Source organism: Haemorhous mexicanus, chromosome 15, assembly GCF_027477595.1.
Source record: "Haemorhous mexicanus isolate bHaeMex1 chromosome 15, bHaeMex1.pri, whole genome shotgun sequence".
Classification (NCBI taxonomy): domain Eukaryota; kingdom Metazoa; phylum Chordata; class Aves; order Passeriformes; family Fringillidae; genus Haemorhous; species Haemorhous mexicanus.
Window position 1 is genome coordinate 15,100,049 of NC_082355.1, and position 19,683 is coordinate 15,119,731.

Below are 19,683 nucleotides of genomic sequence, written 5' to 3' on the forward strand. Positions count from 1 at the left end.
TGATAGATAAGGATAATAAACTTCAGAGTGAGACTTCAAAAACAACATCTCCTGAGTTTTATTCACCCTGACCTTGGAGCAAGAAAGAGCCTGAAATTCCAACATTTCATTACTTTTCCGAAGCCCCTTCTGAATGCAACGTAGGCAGAGAAATCTCTGGGAAAGAAAAAAAATTCCTGACAGATCATAGAATCACAGAACCTTTTTGGCTGGAAAAGATCTCCAAGATCATCAAGTCCAACCTTTGATCACCACCTCATCAGAGAACTCAGTGCCACATCCAGCATTTCTGGAGCACTTCTGGCTCCTTCTGGTGCAGGAGCGCCCTGTGCAGCTTCGGGTACCTGGACAATGGATGGGAATTGTGCCAACCCCATCCTACATGGAACACAGGCCCCACGTCTGTGTGAGAAACAGCTTCTCACTCTTCATAGTTTAGGAACGTTTATTAAACCTTATCAAAAATACAACAGAAGACTGAATAAAGAAAAAAGGTTATGGTGCTGGGAGCAAAAGGTTTTGCCCGCCATGTGCTCAGCCCCCTTGCAATGGATGTTTTTCCCTTTTAACCCTTTAACTCCTCCCAAAGTTTTGTCCATCAACCCCTTCTTCGCTGTCCAGTGGTGGAGATCTCTTCCTCAAATCCAGACTGGAGGTCAGATGCTCCACAGTGACAAGCCAGCCCCCCCAGATGTCCCAACCCCGACTGTCCCTTGATAACCACACGAGGGGGTACAACATAACTCTATCCAACATAAATCTGTACATTTTCTTAACCTAGATACATTATATTTGTCCATTAATTGTGAGAGTCGATCGTGGCATTACTCATCTATCCCAGTCTGGATGCCAGGTGTGACAGTCCTGCACCCTTCTGCATTGCCTGCAGGGTGCCCAGCACCCGGCGAGCCCTGAGGCACAGCAGCACCAGGGCTGGCAGGGCTGGTCCCGAAGGTGCATTTGGGGAACCTTGCCGCGCTCTGTTCCCTTCCTAGGAAAGCCAGGGGTGCTGGCGCTCCGGCCGCAGCCTTTCCCAGCCCGCAGGGAAGCCAAGCAGAAGTGGCTCGGGCGGCTCTATCCTCTCAGGAAGTCACTGCGGGAGCGAGGGCTGTGCCCGGGAGCCGGGCTCGAGGGGTCTGCCAGCCCCGGACCGGGCAGCTGCACACAGCTGGAGCACAGCTGGAGCACAGCTGGAGCACAGCTGGAGCACAGCTGGAGCAGCGAGGGCTCCTCCGGCAGCAGCGGGCGCCGGACGGGGCTGAGCTGAGCGCTCGGAGCCTTTGGCACCTCAGCGCGGGCTTTGGCAGCAGCTGGAGGAAGGAGCGGAGCAAGGAACCGTTCGGGTGTGAGCTGGCCGTGAGTCACCGCCCAAAGCCACAAGCCCAGCCGGGGCTGCTGCTGCCCGCGGCGAGGGGCGCTCGCTGCAGGTGCCGGGCACAGCGCGGCTCGGGAGGGCGGTGCGGCCCCGGGATGGCACGGACAGGTAGGGAGAGCTCCGTCCTCGGTGGGCTTTGGGATGTGACCCAGGAAAGCTGTGCCTGATCAGGGCTGGTGCCAGCGACAGAACTGCTCGGAGCGGGAGGCTGGGCTGGGGACCCCCAAAGACCCCCTTGGAGCTGAGTCAGCACATGTTTAGGAGTCTTTAATCTTTGCTTGCTGCTTCTTTTGCAAACCTGGCGATCAGAGATCAGACTGTGTCAGCTGACCGGCTTCTGGTGCTGACAGGGATGTGTTCACACCTTCAGGGGTCATTTTCTAGCACCCCTCTGGGGGCAGGTGATGAATCAAATCGCTGGGTGAGGAAGGAGAAAACATGAAGCCGTCTGTTGCAATTTCCTGCCCCAGATTACAGAGGAACAAACAGAGCTGGGGCTCTCCGGGTCACACTGATACAACTGCCTTCGCTGTCTGTAACTCCGCGTTTGCAGTTTCTGCAGGCATTTCCTGCTCGGTCAGGAAGGCAGCCCAGGCAGGACAGTCAGAGCCTCGGGAGGCTCCCTGGGGCGGGCAGGGTGGCACAGGTGACACAGGTGCATTCCTGGCGTTTGGCTGCTGGCCCGAGGGCTGTCTGAGACACGTCAGGTGCAGGAGGGATGAGGGCAGAGCCCTGTCCCCCAGGGGTGGCTCTGCAGGGCTCACCCTGCCCCAGCCACCCCTCCAGCCTGGGTCAGAGCGCTCCCCTCAGCTGCCATTCACCATTTCTCCTCCAGTTTTTAGGTTGTTCACCATGAGTGTGGCTGTGCTCCTGCTGCTGGGGCTGCAGATGGCTGCAGAAGGCAGGAGGAACAGATGTTTCTTCAACCGCACCCAGGAGTCCTGTGTGTGCTACAGCCTGTCCGAGGAGACGGCCAGCAGCATCATCCAGTGCCTCCCAGCCACTGTGGTGGAGTTTTGGGGTGGAGATCTGGAGAAATACGCAGCCTTGCCCATCAGGGACCTGGATGACTCTGTCATTGACACTCTGGGCTCCCTCATCATCCAGAAAATCATTATTGGAAATGTCCTGGTGCCTGAGATGCTCCTGGCCCGTGTGCTGAGGTTCTTCTCCTACACCCACGTGCAGGAGCTGGCCTTTGAGAGCTGCATTTTCCAGGGCACAGGTGACTGGAGTGACATGGAGGGGCAGGACTTGCCCATCCTGTCCCTGAGCTTCCACAACGTGACCTGTGCCCCTCTGACGGGCAGTGAGCCGGCCTTCTCCAGCCTGGGCAGGTGGCTGGGGACCCTGGAGGAGCTGGCTGTCACCGGCTCCCGTGTCACCAGCCTGCCCTGTGCCATCGGGAGGCTGCTCAGAGCCCTGCACTCCCTGAACCTGGCACACAACAGCCTTGGGGATGAAAACCTGGCTCCTGCCTTCTGCCAGGGAGCTTTGCCTCGGCTCCAGCAGCTGAGTCTGCACCACAACAACCTGAGCTCCTACCACGGCGTGTGTGAGGGCCTGGGGCTGCTGCCACAGCTCCGGCACCTGGATCTCAGCCACAACCAGCTCGTGGCAGACCCATCCTCCTCCTGCCAGTGGCCACCATCCCTCCAGCACTTCAACCTGTCCAACACCGGCTTGGATGAAGTGCCAGCACCGCTGCCTCCCCACCTCGAGGTGCTGGACATGAGCCACAACCACCTCCACGCTGTGGACATCTCCCTCAGCTCCATGAAGAAGCTCTTCCTGAGCCAAAACCTGCTGCAGGCCGTGCCCTCTATCAGGAATTACCCCATGCTGGACACCCTCCACCTGGACAACAACTCCATTTCAGAGCTGCCCAGGGCTGAGGTGAAGCTCCTGGGGCGGCTGCAGGACGTGGCTGTGGCTGGGAACCCCTTCAGCTGCTCCTGCTCCGGGGCCGGGGGGCTGCAGGCGCTGGCGGCCACGGGGCACCTGGGGCAGGGCTGGCCCGGGGACTACAGGTGCCACTCCCCGGCGCAGTACCAGGGCTGGCAGGTGGCACAGGTGCCCGTGTCCGTGCTGCACTGTGACCCTGCCGCCGTGGTGGCCCCGCTCTGCGTGGCCCTGGCCCTGCTGGGTGTGGCTGGGGCCGTGTGGCTGGCCAGGAGCAGGTCCTGCCGCAGAGCCTGAGGGGCACCAGGACCCTGCCAGCAGTGCTGCCCCTCTGGGGCTCCTGTTCTGCTGAGGGGCTCTTGCTGTGCCCACAGGGGCTCCCCAGGGGAGCAGGGCTGTCCACAGGGTTTTCCTGCTGTGCCTGCATTGTGGCAGAGTCCCTGAGTGGGGAATAATGAGCATTGACTTCATGCTTGCAGAAGGCTGGTCAACCTCTTCATTCTACTCTATTACACTATACTAATAAGAAAAACCCCATTGCCCATGCAGACAATCTGATTTAGCTTTGACCTAATTGGTTAATCAATCCAAACACCATCACCAGTGGCCAGTAAAGGATTCACCCTTTGGTAAACAATCTCCATAACACATTCCACATGTGCACAACAACAGGTGCAGCAAGTGGAGATAAGAATTGTTTCTCATTCTTTTCTCACAGCTTCCCCAGAGAATCCTGAGATCTCCCCTTGTCTCTCTCTGTTCAGAGGACATGTGATTACCACATGCCTGTGCCCAGCAGGTCCTGGGGCACCCCTCACCTCCAGCCCCGTGCCATGCTCTGACCCACAGCCACCCCTTCCCTCTGGGGATGTCCCTGTGGCCAACTCCAGCTCCCCAAGCCCAGCATGCCCCGCTGGCCCTGCCGTGTCCCCAGCCCTGGACAAGCTCAGCTCCATCAGATCTCAGTGGCAGCACTCAGATGTCCCCAGCCTGGTGCCTCCTCAGAGCCCCCCACAGCTTTCAGCCCCTCCAGTCCAGGCATCCTTGGAGCCTCCATGGCCCCTGTGCTGATCCTCCCTCTCCTCCCCCTGGGCCAGGATGCCAGGTTTGGCAGGATGCTGCTTGGCTGCTCTCATGCCTAGGGAAAAACCCCAAATCCAGGAAAAAGAGGAAAATTACTAAATTAAACATCCTGCACACAAATGCTAATGAGCTGGAGCAGCTCCTTTCACCTCGACCTGAGGTACAGGAGGATGGGTCCAAGTGGGACCTTGAGGAGGTTCAACCAGAAACTTTTTAAGTGACAAAGTTAGTTTGTCCTAGGTTATTCAGAGAATATCTCATAGTAAGGAGAAAATGGATTATGGGATGCAGGACTGGGGAATATTCAGAGAGGGATGGGTGGGGAAGGGACAGGCTTGGGAAAATGGGGATGGGGGAAAATCATAGAATGACAGGGCAGTTTCAGCTGAAAGGTACCTTAAAGCTCATCTCATTCCACCCCCTACGCTGGCAGGGACACCTTCCACCATCCCAGGCTGCTCCCAGCCCTGTCCAGCCTGGCCTTGGGCACTGCCAGGGATCCAGGGCAGCCACAGCTGCTCTGGGCACCCTGTGCCAGGGCCTGCCCACCCTGGAAGGGAGGAATTTCTCTCCCATATCCCCTAGAGCCCTGCCTCTGGCAGTGTGAAGCCTTTCCCCCCTGTCCTGTCACTCTGTGTCCTTGTGAGAAGAAGGGGCTGGTGGGTGGCAGGCACTGCTCACCTGGCCAACCCTGCTCCTCTCCCCCAGGGCCTGTCCTGCCTCTGCACTAAAGTCTGTGCCTGGGTGTTCCCTGTGTCCCTCCCTGTCTCTGTTTGGTCACACAGGACCTGCAGGCAAACACAGCCTGGGCTGGATGGGGTGGGGGAAGGAGCAAGGCTGGAGCTGGGGAGCTGCTGAGCAGGGCTGGGGGTCCAGGAGTGGGTTGGGAGGGGCTCGGGGTGTGCCCATGGGCAGGGTGTGTGGGGCTGTGCCACCAGCCCTTGGCAGCCCTAGGGAGGATGGGCAGTGCCCTGGGGGCTCAGGGTGTTGGTGAAGGCTCTGCTGGTGTTAACCAGGGTGTCCCTGCACCTTGGGAGTGCTGGCCTGGCTGGACATGGAACAGGGAGCAGCAGCTGCTGCTGATGGATGAGGAAAGAGAAATAAATCCCTTTGCTATGGCTTTGCTATGCCTTGGGAGCCTCCACACGGGGCCACCTGCCTGGTCAGAGCAGGAGGGGGGTGTGTGACCCTTCCCACCAGTGCTGGCCCACAGGGGCTCCCTGGGAAGGCTCACAGCACCCCCAAGTGCTCTTGGAGTCCCCAGTCTGGGCTCCCCCCAGGAGCAGGGCTTTCCCCAGCATTATCCCACTGCGGCTTTGCCCAGCCAAGGGCAGGGGAACCCCTCACAGCCCTGTGCCCTGCTCTGTCCCAGGGCTACACCCTGCCAAGGGGGTTTCCTTCTGGCCTCCTGCAACTCCCTAGGCCCCAGCATGTCCCTGTTGTCCCTGCCTTGTGAGCTGCCTGCTGCTGATGGAGCCCCCAGTGCTGCTCCATCTGTGCCCAGCTGGCAACAGGCTCACACCTGAGGCACAGGTGAGGGAGTTTTGGGGGCAGGGGCATTGGTCTCACTGTACACAGGGAACAGGCAGGCAGAGGGACTCGTGGGCATCTGCTCCTCCTGGTTCTGCCCACAGCAGGGCAGGGGCTGCCCTGGGCCCTCTCTCCTGCTGCCCACCATCTGCACAGTGGGGACCCTCAGCACTGGCATTTCCTTCTGTGCTCTCTTGCTGTGACTGATCTCCAGTGGTTCTGTGCTTTGTGGTCACATATGACACCCTGTATGGCAGTCCAGGGTCCCTCATCTCCCAGCCATGGCTGAGATGTCCCTCTGGGAAATGGGAGCACCCCAGTGGTGTGAGTGGCCCCAGGCACCACCTGCCCTCTGTGGCCCTGCTGACCCTTGGCCAGCAGGGCTCAGCCCTGGAGCAGGGTGTCTCCAGGCTGGCTCTGGCCCTGCCCACAGCCATCAATAATGCAGGAGAACCAGATCCCCAGGTAACCCCATCCCTGCCCTGGCCAGACAGCAGCTCAGGGGCACTGCTGCCACACTGCCCATGGACCAGGTGAGTGCTGTGCTGGGGGACAGCCCAGCTTGGCTTGCAGGGATCTGCCAGGGGCTGCCCAGCTCCCTGGGGTCTCCTCCAGCTCCTGCTGCTGCTGAGTGTGTGGCTGCTTCTCCCTCTGTGCCTGCAGGCTGAGCAGGATGTCAGCGTGCGAGCAGCCCTGGGACTGCAGCAGGCAGCAGGTAGAGCTCAGGGCATCCCAGAGCCCTCACCTGGGCACCAGGGAACAAGGGGACAGGCTGGCATCACAGCTGTGGTGGCACTGGGACCAAGCACTGGGCAGTGCTGACAGGGACAGGGTGTCCTCCCCATCCTGGTGGCTCTGAGTCATACCAGGAGGTGAAGCCCTGGGATGTGGCTCCAGGCTGTGGGGGGGGGCAGGACAGGGCTGGGATGGGGGGTGACCCCCCACACCATCCCACACTCGGTGTTTGCAGGGCCAGGAGAAAGCTGGGTGGACAGCAGCAAGGACCCCCTTCAGCTCCTCCTGGCTGGGAAGGAGCCCCAGGTGAGAGCTGCAGGCAGGGACAGCCAGGGGATGAGGAGGGAGCAGGGCTCTGTGCCACCCCCTGGGACACACCTGATGGGAGCTGAGGTCCTGGGCTGACCCTGCCCTACACCCCGTGGGCCCCTCCCTTGTAGGGACTCCTGGGGGGTCCCAGAGAGCAGGGGAAGGGAGGGGGTCTCTCCTCAGCCCTGCCCATGGCAGGCCCTCTGTGCCACCCCTGCCATCTCCATCCCAGCGTGCCCAGTACCTCCTGTGCCCTGCCCTGGTCATGCTGGGATAGGGGAAAGCTGAGCATTATCCCTCTCCCTGCACCAGGAGAGCTCCCTGACTGTTGATGGTGTTTTCCACTTGGATGCAGAACAGGTACCCAGAGCCCCAAGTCCTTCCCTGTACCCTGTCCCCAGCCACACGGGCCAGGGCCATCTGCACCATGCTGGCCATGCCATGCTGGCCATGCTGGCCATGCTGCCAGTGCCACGCTGTGCCATGCTGTGCCATGCCACAGTGGCTGTGCCATGCTGCCCCTGCCCTGCTGGATATGTCTCTCCTACCAGGAGAAGGTCCTGGAGTTGGCAAGGCCCCAGCTGGCCCTGGTTCCCCTTGGCTACAGCATGTCCCTGCTGCTGTGGGACCCCCGTGGCCCTGGGACACAGCTGCCCTTCCAGAGTGTCATCTGGCAGGTGAAGACACAGGGGACAGCTGGCAGGGAGAGGGGACAGCACAACTGTGCAGTGCTGGGCTCCTGGGTCAGTCAGCAGACCCCAATCCTACCGGGACAGGGCTGAGATCCCGCCATGGATCTGGGAACCAACAGCTCCCAGTCTGTCCACAGGTGATTGACACCATCTTCCAAGAACTGGAGGTCCTGGGGGATGACACACAGAGCCTGCAGATGGTCAGCCTGGTCCAGGTAGGGCAGGAGCAGGGCAGGATGGCCTGGGATGAGGGTCCCATTCCTTCTCTGCTGCTGCCTAGACCCTGCTGTGCCAAGAGCACATCTTGCCCTGTGCTGGCATCCAGTCCCCTCATCCATAGGGTGACCAGGGATTGGGGACCTTTGGATCCCAGGTGTTCTCACCTCTTTCCAGGACTTCCCAGATGTGGGAAGCCTTAGCTGCCCACAGAGCACCTCCTGAGCTCCAGCAGCATGCTGGGACCAGGATCACCCTCTAACTCCTTCCTGCTCCCATCACAGCTGGGCTCTCCAGGCCAGTCACTGCTCCCTGGGGCCTGAAGGTCCCTCCAGTGTGGCCTTGAGTGGCACAGGAGTGATGCCAGCTCCTGCCACTGGGCTGGCTCCTGCCCTTTGGCTCTGGGATGCTGCCAGGGGTTTGATAAGCTCCACACAGGGCTCGGGCGTTCCCAGGACTCTGCCCTTCCCTGGTGCCAGGGCTGGGAAAGCTGGGAGTTACCCCAAAATGAGCCTTTCTCAACCCTCACCTGTGCATGGCCACAAGCAGTCCAGGCCCCTGGTGAGTGTGGGATGCCAGCAGCCCCTTTTCCTGCCCCTGCCTAATGCAGCCCCCTCATTCCAGGTCAGCACCCAGGACAAAGCCTGGGACCTGCTCCGTCCCGACGGCCGAGCCCTGCAGGTGGTGGATGTGGCACCCCTGGGCCTGTAGGTACCCGATGCCCCAGGGCTGAGCAGATGCTCCTGGGGGCTGGTACCCCACCATCAGGGTGGGCTGGGCTGTGCAGGGAGCATGGTGCCCAGCCACAGCACAGCCAGGGTGTTCCTCAGTGAGTGCAGGGTGTGGGTGTGACCCTCCTCGCTCCGTCTTGTCTCTCTCTGCTTCCAGGACGGTGGAGGAGGCAACAGAAGTGGCCGTGCCCGATGCCCAGGCTGCCATCAGTGCCTATGCCAGGGGGCTGGGTGCCATCCCAGCCCTGTTCCAGGGGCGTGCTCAGCATTCCCTCACAGACGGGCGCTCAGCTGTGCAGGGGTGAGGGATTTGGCCCAGATCCCACAGGTTGGGAAGGGTTTGGCTATGGGGTGCTGGGGCTGGCTCTGCTGCAGCCCCACTCCCACACCAGCCTCTCCCCAGGGCCGGCAGCCTCTTCACTCTCACTGTGGAGCGGGAGCTGGAGGGTGGCAGGCGCCAGCGCTCGGCCCTCAGGATCCTGGTGTCCCCAGGGGCCAGCGGGCCCTGCCCCAGGCTGTACGTACAGGGCTGAGCTCTGTTCCCCCTCCAGCACTCCCTGGGCCTGCTGTGGGCCAGGGAATTCCATTCCTGGAGGTGAAGCAGGAGGGACACCCCAGGGGGGGCTGTGGCTGGGAGCCAAGGGGGTGTCACTGTTCCTTGGGGACATGGGCTTGGGGATACGTGGGGCCAACCCATCCTTGGGTCCCTGGGGGTCAAGTTCAGCGTTCCTGGCCCGGTAAGAGGCAGTTCTCTCCTGGGGTGTCCCTCCCCATGTGCAGGGAGTGCAGGGAACCTGGAGCTGTCTGCCTGCCCTGGATCGTGGAGCGGCTGCTGGAGGGGAACAGCCTGACCTTCCTGCTGCTGTGTGTGTCCCTGCCAGGTAGCCCCTGGGACTGGGACACACTCTGGGTGCCCCCTCCCTGAGGATTCCCCCCTTCCTGCCCCACACCTGGCACTCAGTCCCTACTGCTGCCTGGGGACACCTGCAGTCACTGGAAGCTGGACACAGCTCCACTCATCTCCATCACACCCTCTGTGCTGGGGGCCCCCCATGGCCCCTGCCCAGGGCTTGCTGTTCTCCCAGACACCTCCAGAGAGGAGATCCTGGGAGCTCTGGGACTGGCTGAGAGGGTGAAGGGGCTGGCCAAGACCATCTCTGCCACACTCTGGGACCCTGAGGAGGAGATCGCAGCACGCCGGAGGGAGATCCGAGGGCTGCGCATGGAGCTGCTGGCTGGGTCTGGGCACCCTGAGCAGAGAGCAGCTGTGGCCCAGCTGAAGAGAGCCCTGAGGGAGCTGCAGGTGGGGAATGCCCCTGGATCCACGGGACTGGCATGGCACTCGTTCCCTGGGCTGGGTAAGGTGCAGGCTCTTGACCCATCCTGGTGTCAAGGCCCTTGTCCAGCACTGAGGGCAGGGCTGAAGCTGCCCCAGGGGTGAGATGTGTCCCTGGAGCCACACCATGCCTGGAGGTCTGAAACATCCCAACAAGAACCTCCAGTTCCCCTTTTTCAGGTGCTGAAGAGTCAAAGGTGGGAGAAAAAGCGAGCAGTGGCCGAGGTGCTCAGGACAAGTGAGATGCACCACCCCAGTGCTGAGGTGGGCAGGGGTCAGGCCAGGCCCCCTCACGCAGAGACAGTCTGGTGCAGGAAAAGCCCTGAATCCCAGCTGTGTCCCTGGAACTTCTCCTTCTCTGACAGGACCAGGTCTCTGCAGGGAATACAGCTTCAGGCCAGCAGCCTGGGACCCAGACACCCCCGCCCAGTGCCAGCCTGGAGCCAGCAGAGCTGGAGCGTGGGGCCAGGCACGCATGCCGCAAATGGGTGGAGGACATGTGGGCACAGAGCATGGCTGCACACGGTGGGAAAGGCCTCACTCTCCGTGTGAACGTCCTTCTTCAGCCCCCATGTCACACTCATCCTCCTCCCCTGTCCCCACACTGCAGGACGGGGTGACAGAAGATGCCAGGGAGGGGACAACCGAGCTCTGGCCAGTGCAGGGCAGGGGCTGCTGGAGGAGCCATTCCAGAGCAAAGCGTCACAGCCACAGCCACGGCCCGGGTGTGGCAGTGTGAGTGGGAGTCTGCAGGGTCCCTGCACAGGGCCAGCTCTGCTGCCAGCACTGGCTCCTGGTGCCACCCGAGCCCGCTCTGCTCTCCTGCAGGCAGGGAGCCGGTGCCAGCCGTGCCCATCCCCGGAGGTGCAGTGGGCCCTGGCCAGGGGACAGCGGCAGCGGCTGCGGGCTCAGCACTGCCGGCAGCTCCAGCGAGAGCTCGGGGCCAGCACCGAGCACAGAGGGGAGGTGAGCACAGGCAGAGCCCAGCACTGCGAGCTCCTGCCTCTCCTCCTCTGGCACTGCTCTGCCAAGCGCAGCCCAAGGGAGCAGGGACACCCTGGAGCTGCCCTGATCGTGTCCCTGTCCTCCACAGTGGGACACGGAGTGCTGGCAGCGGGAGGTGACCACGCTGGGCCTGAGCCTGGAGGCAGCGCTGCGGGAGCGGGAGGCGGCCGAGTGGGACCTGGAGGCCCTGCTGCACAATCACCACCAGGAGATGCAGAGCTGCAGACAGCACCTGCTGCAGGTGGGCAGGGAGGCCTGGGAACCTCTTCTGGCGGTGCAGGGCTGTGCCAGACCGCCCCGGGCATCCCGCAGGTGCTCCGGGACCAGCAGCGCCTGGCGGAGGAGCAGCGGGCGGTCCTGGAGCGCCGGTACCGGGCGCTGCTGCAGGAGGCGCTGCGGGACGCTGCGGAACTCGCCGAGCACAACCAGCGCCTGCGGGACACCCGACGGGCAGGCACGGCCGATGCCACCTCACAGACCCCCTGAGCCACGGCCGGGGCGTGGGGACAGCTGGCCTGGCAGGACTGGGTTCCTGCACTGAGCCACCAGCGATGCCAGGAGACTGGACAGCCCCAGCCACACGAGTTATCCCAGGCCCCCCGGCTGCTGCTCTGCTGCTCCCGAGGGAAAAGCTTGCTCTGTGCTGGGAACCTGCCTTTTGGGAGCACAGGCACAGCCTGCTGGGAGTGCTGCCAGTCCCCAGCTGTAACCACATGGAATAAAGTGGGTGCTCCTCAGCCATGAGTGTCGTCAGGCTCAGACATACCCCTGGTCCCCCAGCCTGTCCCAGGGGCACAGCCACCATCCCTCAGGGCAGGCAGTCACAGGACAGACACACGGATGCTGTTGAACCGCAGCTTTAATACCCCGGGTGGCCTCTGCCTGCCAGAAACTCGGTACAAATCTGGGGGGAATCCCCCTTTTGGGGAGCAGGTGAAGGTTCCCTCATGCCCCAGTCCCCGGCTGCTCTGCAGAGACACTGTGCCCAGGAAGGGAAAATGGGGCCTGAGGACAGCAGGGCTCCAGGCAGGGCTAGGCTGGAAAACCGTGGAGGTGGGAGAGGCCCAAGGAAGCAGCACCAGGAATGGCAAGGATCAAGCAGCATCCATGGGAGCTGAAACAGCACCAGTCCCATGCTGGGCTGGCAGGAGGCACGGCAGGGCCAATACTGCCAGGGCACTCCCAGGCCACTGTGGTGTGGGGAAGCAGCTTGAGGGCAAGGGACACAGAGTCCCAGAATCATTTATGTGGGAAAAGACCTCTGGGAACATGGAGTCAAATTTGTAACCCAACATCACCGTGTCACCTAAACCATGGCATTAAGCGCCATGCCCAGTCCTTAAACACCTCCAGTGATGGTGACTGCACCACCTTCCTGGGCAGCCCCTTCCAATGTTTAATCACCCCTTCTGTGAAGAAATTACTCCTAAGGTCCAACCTGAACCTCCCCTGGCACATCTTGACACTATGAGACATGCACAAGGGGTTCAGGACCCCCCTAAGGCTGGGCATGCCTGATCCCACAGGAGCCCCGTGGCACAGAGCCTGGTTAGACTTGAGCAGGGCAGTTTCCCTGTGGAAGCAGAGGCAGGGTGCTCTCCCACTAAGCACTCCTCCCCAGGGGATCCTTGGAGCTGTGCAGGCTCCCACCAGGAATGATTCCAGCCCTGAGGAAGGGCTGGGGCTGCCCAGACACATGGGAGGAAGGCAGTGACTACGTGACTCCGTAGTACAGGTGCACAGCCAGGCCAATGCATGCCACGGCCACGAAGAAGAGGAGGGTGAGCTGCAGGTTGAAGAGGGCAACAGAGAGGAGAGCATTGACCAGGATGGAGCAGGAGATGACGAACAGCCTGGTGATGTTGCTGCTGTGCTTCATCACCACGGACATGATGAGGCCATTCAGAGCCTGGCTGAGCACGACCAGCAGCACCCACGGGGAGAAGCCCTCCAAGAATCCGCCCTCCATGCCGCTCCACACAGAGCCCATCAGGTTGAGGAGCACACCAAAGAAGTACAGGAAGATGTTCTGGAGGCTGAGGGGCAGCGCCTGGCTTTTCAGGATGGCTTCGGTGTAGACAGCAGAGAGGCCGGAGATGAGGCAGTACACGGAGAGCAGCAGCAGCCCCACGGGGGTGACATGCAGGCGCGTCCCTCGGGGGTCCCCGTGTCCCCGCAGCCCCCCGCAGCTGTAGGTGATGCCGGCGGCCAGCAGCAGCAGCAGGGCCAGCCAGCGGCGCGCGCCCAGGCGCCGGCGCAGCAGGAGGCTGTAGAGCAGCGCCGTGCTGACGATCTTCAGGTTACTGAGCACCTGGAAGGTGCTGGGGTCCATGAAGAGCTGCATGTGCACCACCAGGTTGTTGTTGGCAGCGTAGAGCAGGGCGGAGAGGGCGAAGGGCGCGGCGTGACGCCAGGACAGCGCCGCCGGCAGCGGCTCCCGCGCCCCCGGCAGCAGGAACAGCAGTGACAGCGCCAGCTTGGTCAGCTCCACCAGGACCACCACGGACGTGGAACTGAAGGGGATGGCCCCATCCACCTTGCAGAGGGTCAGGAGGGGGGCGTGGGAGCCGTAGATGGCCACAGAGAGCAGCAGCATCACTGCCCACAGCCCCCTGTGGAGCAGCCTGTTGGCAGAGCCAGCAGCGTTCCCAAACATCCCCATTTTGGGTGAGAGCAGGCACGGGTGAGCTGCTGCCAGTGCAGAGAGGCCACACAGACTCTCACCCTGCAACACGGAAGAGACCAAATACCAAGAATTTAATGAGCCTGATTCAAGCAGGATGTTCCCTGCAACATTCGTGATGCAGCAGGAGGGCAGGGTGTTGTCTCTGGTTAGGAGGAGAACTACAAGCCTTCCTGAGAAGCCACACAAAGCACATTGCCAGGGCACAGGGCACACAGGTGACCGGGCACAGCAGCCCCTCAGTCCACAGGGGCACAGGGAAAGGTAAGGGGAAAAGGCAGCTGGCAGCCCCTCAGTGCTCTCAAGCTGCTGTGGGTTAGTGCAGTGATCACTGCTGCCATGATGCCCAACAAACACCCATCACCAGCCCCCTGACATGTGGCAGTGATGTGGTGCAAAACCTTTTCCAGGGAAAAGAAGGGTGCAGGTTATGTGCCTCCCAGAGCCCTAGGGGTGCTCTGTGCCTGCTACCTAAGGAGCACCGTTCCTGCAGTCCCTGCTGCCTCCGGGCTCCTCCTCGCTAGTCCCGACCTTTTTTCAGTGAATTCACATAGTCCCGAATCGTCTTCTCAACGTTGGGCACGGCATAGTTCTGGGCGGCGTAAATCCCGGTGCAGGTGCCGGCCACGAAGCCCAGGACGGCGGAGAAGCGGAGCTTGGCTACCAGGTATCCCGCCAGGAAGCCTTTGAGTAACGGCGATGCCAGCAGCGATCCGTCCTGAGGGGAGAGCGCAGTGAGGCACCGGGCGGCATCGGGGAGGGGGCGACACAGGACATGCCCCAGGGATGAGCTGTGGGCTGTTTTTACCCTGGGATTTGTTCTTCCCCCCACCAGTCCCTCTCAAAGGGGGCGGCGGGCCCGCCCTGAGCCCGCACGTTACCTGCCCCACGCCGGCCTGCACCTCGTCCTCCACCCTGCGCTGCAGGCTCTCCAGCTGCCCTTTCAGGAAGGCGAGGTCCTTCAGCTTAGGCAGAGAGTCCTGCGGGAGACACGGAGGTGATTCCCGCCCCCCATCCCGCGGGAGAAACCGGCGCGGCCTCCCCGCAGCCCCGACGGCCGCTCAGCCCCGGCTCTCCCCGCTCACCTTATCGTCCGCCATCTTGGCGCCGCCGCCGCCCGCCGCTGATTGGCTGGCGGAGAGTCACGTGACACCTCAGCCGCCAGGCCGCCGCTGATTGGTTGTCATGGGGTCAGCGACTCCTCCCGCGCTCCCCTTCCCGCCACGGAGGCGGCACCCGACGCTGATTGGGTGGAACGTCGTCACGTGACGCCCCCTGCTTCCCTCACGCCGCCCGGCCGGCGCCATTTTGAGGGGGTGGTGTTGCCTCTTGAGGAGTGGTCTGGTCTAGGCGCGGTACCGGCCCTGCGCCGGTCCCACACCGGCCCCGCGGGGCACCGGCATCTCCGGGCCAGGCTGACAGAGCTCATGGCTGCCCCTCAGCGCCGTCAGGGCTTCCAGGACCCAGCCACCGTGTCGCCCATGGGGGCAGCCTGGCTGTGGATCCCAAGCTCCACAGTTTCCCTGGGCTCGTCCTCCGTGAGGAGTCGGTCCAGTCCCAGACTTGGCCAGTGGTTTATTTCTAAAGCTGTGCAATTGAGCCTTTATACGACTTTGTCCTTCAGGATTAAGGATGGCAACCCAAAAATATTTCTGTAAATAAAACAATTAATGATTGAAAGGATTATGCCAAACTATCTTATTCAGAATTCTTTACCACACAGTGTAGGTAGCTCTAGCTACTCAAGGGGTGCAATATTTTTGAATTGATACTACAGGATATTAAAGTAATTACTGAATGAATCTTGATGCTCTTCATCTATCTCAGTACCTGTGGGAGTCCCTCTGATGGGCACTCCTCAGCTCCAGGGAGGAATTTGCACATACCCTCCCAGAAATAACAGAATAAGGAAATAACAAAAATTACTTTGGAGTTATTTTCCAACCCAAACGATTCTGTGATCATCCAATCCAACCATCAACACAGCCCTGACAATCGAAAAAATCATTAAAAAGCTGCCAGCTGCCACGAGCCACACCCAGATGTATTTGGAACACTTCAGGGACAGGGACTCTAGCACGGCTTGGACACGCTGGCACAGTGCTCGACCCTCTCAGTGTAGAACTTCTCCTCAATATCCAGTCCCTGGCACCCTGGCACAGTGCTCGATCTTCTCAGTGAAGAACTTCTCCTCAATATCCAGTCCCTGGCACCCTGGCACAGTGCTCAACCCTCTCAGTGAAGAACTTCTCCTCAGTATCCAGTCCCTGGCACCCTGGCACAGCGCTCGATCCTCTCAGTGAAGAACTTCTCCTCAGTATCCAGTCCCTGGCACCCTGGCACAGTGCTCAACCCTCTCAGTGAAGAACTTCTCAATATCCAGTCCCTGGCACCCTGGCACAGTGCTCAACCCTCTCAGTGAAGAACTTCTCCTCAATATCCAGTCCCTGGCACCCTGGCACAGTGCTCAGCCCTCTCAGTGAAGAACTTCTCCTCAGCATCCAGTCCCTGGCACAGCCTGGGGCTGTTGCCCCTCCGGTGTGAGCCCAGAGCACCACGGGGCTGTGCTGGGGCCACGCTCCAGCTGAGACAGCTGCTAAAGGTGCCAGTGAAACCCCGACTGCAGCACTTCCAGCTCGGAAAACAGACACCGCAGAACTGCAGGCACGACTGAGCAACTGTGGGGAATGTTGGTTTCAGGGGCTTGGCACAATTTAATTAAAGCCTGTGGTGCTGGGGGTTATGTGTGTCATACTCTTGTGGGTGCTATGCCAGCACGGAGGCAGCTCTGTGAAGCCTTCTGGGCTGTGGGGCTGCTGCTCTCCAAGTTAATTTAGATATATTCCCAGTGCATGTTACACTGCTGCCCCTGAACACTGAGAAAAGGAAAGGAAAGGGGCTCAGGAGGCAGTGGCAGGTGCAGCCCAAAGAAGAAGCATTAATATTGTTATTAATATTAATAACCAGTTTAAATCCAACCATTGCTGAAGGCTGAGCTGCTCTTTCCTTGCTTTGCAGGATTCCAGATTTACCCAGAGGCAGGTGTGGATTTAGTGAACCTGACATTTTCCTCAGCCGCTTCCAACCAGCTGCTTTTCAAGCAGGATTTTTACTTCATGAAAGGTTAAAAATAAAATAAAATAAAATAAAATAAAATAAAATAAAATAAAATAAAATAAAATAAAATAAAATAAAATAAAATAAAATAAAATAAAATAAAATAAAATAAAATAAAATAAAATAAAGTAAATAAAGCTATGTGAGTGAGTCCAAGGGCCTTTCTTGGAACACAATCACAACTTGAAAAGTGCCACTTAGTGCAAGGCTGACTTGGAAAATTTGGGTGCTGGTAAAAAACATGTGAGGGCAGCAGAGCCCTGTGATCAGTCACTGCTGTCACCTCTAGGGAGGTGAACCTGTTGCCAGCCTCACCAGCTGCAGGACAATATGGCAGAGAGGAGGTTATATACCTCTCTACTGGAGAAGGAATTGCTCCCTGTGAGGGTGGGCAGGCCCTGGCACAGGGTGCCCAGAGCAGCTGTGGCTGCCCCTGGATCCCTGGCAGTGTCCCAGACCAGGCTGGATGGGGCTTGGAGCAGCCTGGGATGGTGGAAGGGGTCCCTGCCATGGCAGGGGTGGAATGAGATGAGATTTTAAGGTCCCTTCCAAGCCAACCCATTCTGTGATTCCTTTAGGATGAGTTTTTCTAGGTCATGGTGGAAGCTGAGCACCTGCCCTCAGAGGGTCTGTGAGGGAGCTCAGCTCTCAGCCCCCCAGGTCACACACCAAGGCTCTGTGCTGCGTGGGGCAGCATGGATGGCTCACTGCTGGTGGCTCCTGGGATTTCTGGTGGGAAAACAGCTGGGATGTGAGGGAGGGCTGGGAGAAGCCCTGTCCTTGCTGTGTCTAAGCTGAGCCTGGCCCCAGCCCTGGCTGGAGGGAGGATGCAGCCATTCTGTGCCTTGCTCAGCAGGATCCTGGCTGTGAACCTCCCTCTCTGCTGCACCTGGGACCTGCTGGATTGTGGTGGCCCCTGGAGCTGCTCAGCTCCCCTTGCTGAGGTGTGGTGGCATTGCTGCTCCCCGTGGACCAGGATGGGTCTGCCTCCAAGCAGAGAGCCCCGAGTCTGAGTCAGACCTGCTGTGGGATGCTGTGATTAGCACTAAAACTGAGCTATTTGTGCTGTTGGAGAGCTCCAGGGGACACTGGTTATCCTGTGTTTGCCAGCTTAGCAGCAAGCTGCCACTTCTGAGGTTTGATTTTCCTGCCTCTGATCCAGCCCTGCCTCCAGTTCCCATTGCCAGCAAAGGCTTTCACCTTGGCCCTGGCTGTGCCCTTGAGCAGTGGCAGGAGCTGAGCCTATGGCTGGCAGCACGGCTGCTGCTGGAACAAGGTTGTGCTGTCAGATTTCCTCTGGGCTTGTGCCTGCCTTTCAACCTGTCCCCTTCTAATATGGCCTGAGCTTATCAGCATCTCCAGCCCAGCCTGGCTGCAGTGATGGGCAAGATAAGAAGCTTCCACGTGAGGAGGGAGCAGGGCATTAAGGAGGACACGGAGCTGTGCCCCACAAGGAGGGGGTTGAAGGTGTGAGCCCTCGGGGGCTGCAGTGGCTTTGCTGCTCACACAGCTGCTTCTGGCTGTCCCTGTGTTGTTGAGCTCGACCCTGACACATTTCCCTGGCATCTCAGCAGGTGCCCACAGCATTTGCTCTGTGCCCTTGGGAACACTGCTCAGGTGACCAGGACCCGTGTTCTGCCCACACCCCGGGGCCAGACCCATAGTCAGCTCCCTGCCCTCAGGTTGTCTCCTACCAGGTCCCTCATCTGATGTCTTCCCTCTCCAGACAGTCCAGCACCAGGCACTTGGCACATCCTGGAGACCTCAGCAAAGATTCCTGTTACCTCTGCAAACCAGCTGCCTCTTTGCAGTGGCCTTTGCTGTCCCAACCCTCCCTTCACAGCCCTTTCATCTGTCATTTTTGCCATTTTTGCACAGATGCAGTACCCAGAGATTAAGCTGCAGATTAAAGTTTTAATGCATCCTGAAATGGGTTCCAATTCCCAGGCCCAGCAGGACCAACATGCAGCCAAATCTCTCCTGAAAGCTCACTGGGCTGGAGCTGGGGAGAGATGTCCCACCATGTTCTCCCATGTGCATGAAAGGTGGAGTCCTACATCTATAGCCCAGGTGAGGCACCTGGAATTCTCTGTCAAGTTCTGGGCCCCTCTCAACAAGAAAGACATTGAGGGGCTGCAGCATGTCCAGAGAACGGAGCTGGGGAAAGGTCTGGAGCACAAGATGAGGAGCAGCTGAGGGAGCTGAGGGGGGGCTCAGCCTGGAGAAAAGGAGGCTCAGACGGCATCATCTCCCTTTCTACAACTCCTTAACAGCGAGGTGGGGCTCTGCTCCCAAAGAACAAGGCACAGAACCAGAGGAAAAGACCTCAAACTGCCCCAGGGGAGGTTTAGTTTGCACATCAGGAAGAATTTATTCACTGAAAGCACTGTCAGACGTTAGAATGGGCTGTGCAGGACATTCACTGTCCCCTGGAAATATTAAAAACCACATGGATGTGGCACCTGGGGGCACAGGTTAGTGGTAACCTTGGCAGTGCTGGGTTAATGGTTGGATTTAATGACCTTGAAGGGCCTTGCCAGCCTTAGTGATTCCAGGGTTCTGTGATTCTAAAAGGAGCTGGGCAGCCCAGGGCAGGAGCAAGGCTGTTGTGCCAGCTCCATCAGCTCCAGCCTGCGCCTGCCCAGCACCTCCCCATCCTGGGTGAGCCTGCTCTGCCACCAACACTTTTGGTCAGGCTGGAGGCTCCCCTGCAGGTCCTGCACAGGCTCCCTGTGCCAGCAAAACTGCCCCATGAATCCAGCCATAGGCTGGGTGTGTTTGTCCCAGCACACACAAGCACACTTGTGGCTGGCATTTCCAAAGACACATCCAGCACCGCAGAATCATGGAATATCCTGGGCTGGAAGGGACCCACAAGGATCATCCAGGCCAACTCCTGGCCCTGCAAAGACACTCCACAATCCCACCCTGTCCCTGACAGCATCACCCAAGTGCTCCTGGAGCTCTGG

The 19,683-nt window shown here is 59.8% G+C and overlaps 4 protein-coding genes across 4 annotated transcripts; 2 read left to right on the forward strand and 2 right to left on the reverse strand.

Moving 5' to 3' along the window:
- The first annotated feature begins 1,044 nt into the window (after positions 1-1,044).
- CD14 (CD14 molecule) lies at positions 1,045-4,480 on the forward strand. The gene is made up of 2 exons (XM_059860106.1): positions 1,045-1,483; positions 2,211-4,480. The coding sequence occupies exons 1-2, from the start codon at positions 1,471-1,473 to the stop codon at positions 3,572-3,574; spliced, it is 1,377 nt and encodes a 458-aa protein (XP_059716089.1). The 5' UTR covers positions 1,045-1,470; the 3' UTR covers positions 3,575-4,480.
- A 4,521-nt stretch (positions 4,481-9,001) lies between these two features.
- Positions 9,002-11,400, forward strand: LOC132334462 (uncharacterized). Its single transcript, XM_059860535.1, has 6 exons — positions 9,002-9,090; positions 9,354-10,173; positions 10,275-10,434; positions 10,520-10,875; positions 11,003-11,155; positions 11,227-11,400. Exons 2-6 carry the CDS (start codon positions 10,153-10,155, stop codon positions 11,398-11,400), a joined length of 864 nt encoding a protein of 287 aa, XP_059716518.1. The 5' UTR covers positions 9,002-9,090; positions 9,354-10,152.
- Positions 11,401-11,755: 355 nt separating this feature from the next.
- On the reverse strand, positions 11,756-13,579 carry LOC132334197 (probable UDP-sugar transporter protein SLC35A4). Its single transcript, XM_059860068.1, has one exon. It carries the CDS (start codon positions 13,574-13,576, stop codon positions 12,629-12,631), a length of 948 nt encoding a protein of 315 aa, XP_059716051.1. The 5' UTR covers positions 13,577-13,579; the 3' UTR covers positions 11,756-12,628.
- A 73-nt stretch (positions 13,580-13,652) lies between these two features.
- Positions 13,653-14,782, reverse strand: SLC35A4 (solute carrier family 35 member A4). Its single transcript, XM_059860069.1, has 3 exons — positions 14,683-14,782; positions 14,479-14,577; positions 13,653-14,315 (listed from the first exon to the last, which is right to left on the reverse strand). Exons 1-3 carry the CDS (start codon positions 14,695-14,697, stop codon positions 14,118-14,120), a joined length of 312 nt encoding a protein of 103 aa, XP_059716052.1. The 5' UTR covers positions 14,698-14,782; the 3' UTR covers positions 13,653-14,117.
- Between the last annotated feature and the right edge of the window lie 4,901 nt (positions 14,783-19,683).

Coding starts and splice junctions, on each gene's coding strand:
- LOC132334462 (XM_059860535.1), top strand. CDS start 10,153: ATGCACCACCCCAGTGCTGAG. Junction 10,174..10,274: donor TGCACCACCCCAGTGCTGAG/GTGGGCAGGGGT, acceptor CTTCTCTGACAG/GACCAGGTCTCTGCAGGGAA. Junction 10,876..11,002: donor GCACCGAGCACAGAGGGGAG/GTGAGCACAGGC, acceptor TGTCCTCCACAG/TGGGACACGGAGTGCTGGCA.
- LOC132334197 (XM_059860068.1), bottom strand. CDS start 13,576: ATGGGGATGTTTGGGAACGCTGCTGGCTCTGCCAACAGGCTGCTCCAC.
- SLC35A4 (XM_059860069.1), bottom strand. Junction 14,316..14,478: donor TGCAGGCCGGCGTGGGGCAG/GTAACGTGCGGG, acceptor CTCTCCCCTCAG/GACGGATCGCTGCTGGCATC.